This window comes from Etheostoma spectabile, chromosome 10 (genome assembly GCF_008692095.1).
Source record: "Etheostoma spectabile isolate EspeVRDwgs_2016 chromosome 10, UIUC_Espe_1.0, whole genome shotgun sequence".
NCBI lineage: Eukaryota > Metazoa > Chordata > Actinopteri > Perciformes > Percidae > Etheostoma > Etheostoma spectabile.
This window is the reverse complement of record NC_045742.1, coordinates 9,942,650-9,944,220: the sequence shown is the minus strand read 5'-3', so window position 1 is coordinate 9,944,220 and position 1,571 is coordinate 9,942,650. Positions and strand designations below refer to the sequence as shown.

The following is a 1,571-nucleotide window of genomic DNA, read 5'->3' as shown; positions in this document are numbered from 1 at the left end:
ACTTCTGTTCCATCTTTGTTGGGAGTCGTAGTACCTGGGTCAGCATTGCGAGTATGAGGGCTGCCATGCTGTTAAACATAACTTGTTTTACAAAGTGACGCACGTTTGTCACGGAAGTAAAGGCTGGACTACAATAGAGCAGTTGGTGAACAGTGTTTTCTGTTGGAGATGGTGAGATTTTGGGCTTTATAACTTCATAAACCTATTACATGCACAAAAAAGATATATGACAAAAGAAAGGAAAGTGAAAATGCAAAGAAGGCATATGTGCACTTTAAGTTAACTTTTCTGTCTCCGGTTGCTTTCATTCACAAGTTGGTTTCAAACACATTTACACATGAAAATTGTTTGCGCTGTTTAATTGAAACATTTTCAATTGCAGAAATTTACAAATGTTTTCAGATTAAGACAATGAGCATTTGTCAAATAATACATTTTTATGTTAACACAATTAAAGCCTGAGATATGATTATATGTTTTAAATGCAACACGACAATTAATATCATCAATGGTAAAGCAATTGAACTGGCTTATCATTTAGGGTGAGATGGTAGAACAACAAAAAACAAAAGGTGAGCACATAACCCAACACAATGTAAGGTTCAATTTTAATACTCAACATTTTAATCAGAATTTAACTTGAGAGTACACACTGTCCTCGGCAAACTCTCTCTTCTTTCTTCCTCTCGTTTTTTTCCCGGAGAAATTCAGTGCAGCGTAGTTCAATCTGTCGTCATCTCCAGTCTGTACGGAATATAAACAGTTAAGGCTATGTATATATATAGTGATATAAATATACAGAATTTCAATGGAAAAACAAAATTAATTTGGTATCATCTTACTATATCGTGTACTGGATGGCGCAAGTTGTCATGTCGTTCTTCTAAATTAGCACTTTCAATTCCTAAACATGAATTAAATCATACTATTAAATATTTATGAGACACATTCACTTAATCCAGTACAAATATAACGTAAAAATCGTAAGGGTAAAATATTTATTTTAGTTATTTGAATAAAAGAGGTTAAAGGCTAGAGGCTGAGTTTATTTATCTACACAAATAAACAATAAGCACAATGGAAACTTACATATTTTTCTTTAGAAAAAGTGCTGCCGTTGTTCATGACAGACTCCATTTGACCCTAACCTCTATTTTAAAAGCTTGTCTGATCTTGTATATAAAATAAAAAGTAAGTATAACATATGATCAAAATATTTAAAATGAAAACAACAGGAGAATTTGAATTTTTGCAACAATTTTATACTCTTACAAGACTTACCTTTATCTTGTTCATGGACTTTTTGGTTCCAGAAGAGGACAACATTTCCAACAACAGAAATGACCAAGCAGACTATTAACATCCCCATTGCAACAAATACGGTGTTTGTTCTTTGCACTAGAAAAGGAAAAAACAAAAAACATCAATCCTGATGTAATTAACATATCATGAGGATTACTTAAATTGCCATATTCCAGGTCATACCAATTTCCAGTTTAGTTCCATCTCCAAATAATATCTCCCCACATGTGGCCACAGCACAGTAGTAAGTCCCGGCATCAGAGGAGCTG

At 33.4% G+C, this 1,571-nt stretch overlaps 1 protein-coding gene across 1 annotated transcript in view; it reads right to left on the bottom strand.

The window, feature by feature from the left end:
* Positions 1-359: 359 nt before the first annotated feature.
* LOC116697302 (uncharacterized) overlaps positions 360-1,571 on the bottom strand; it is a 9,062-nt gene continuing 7,850 nt past the window's right edge. Inside the window, 4 exon segments of the mRNA XM_032528640.1 lie at positions 360-744; positions 843-904; positions 1,282-1,398; positions 1,486-1,571. The exon segment at positions 1,486-1,571 is cut by the window's right edge and continues 271 nt beyond it. Coding sequence (XP_032384531.1) covers positions 628-744; positions 843-904; positions 1,282-1,398; positions 1,486-1,571 — 382 coding nt within the window. The 3' untranslated portion in view covers positions 360-627.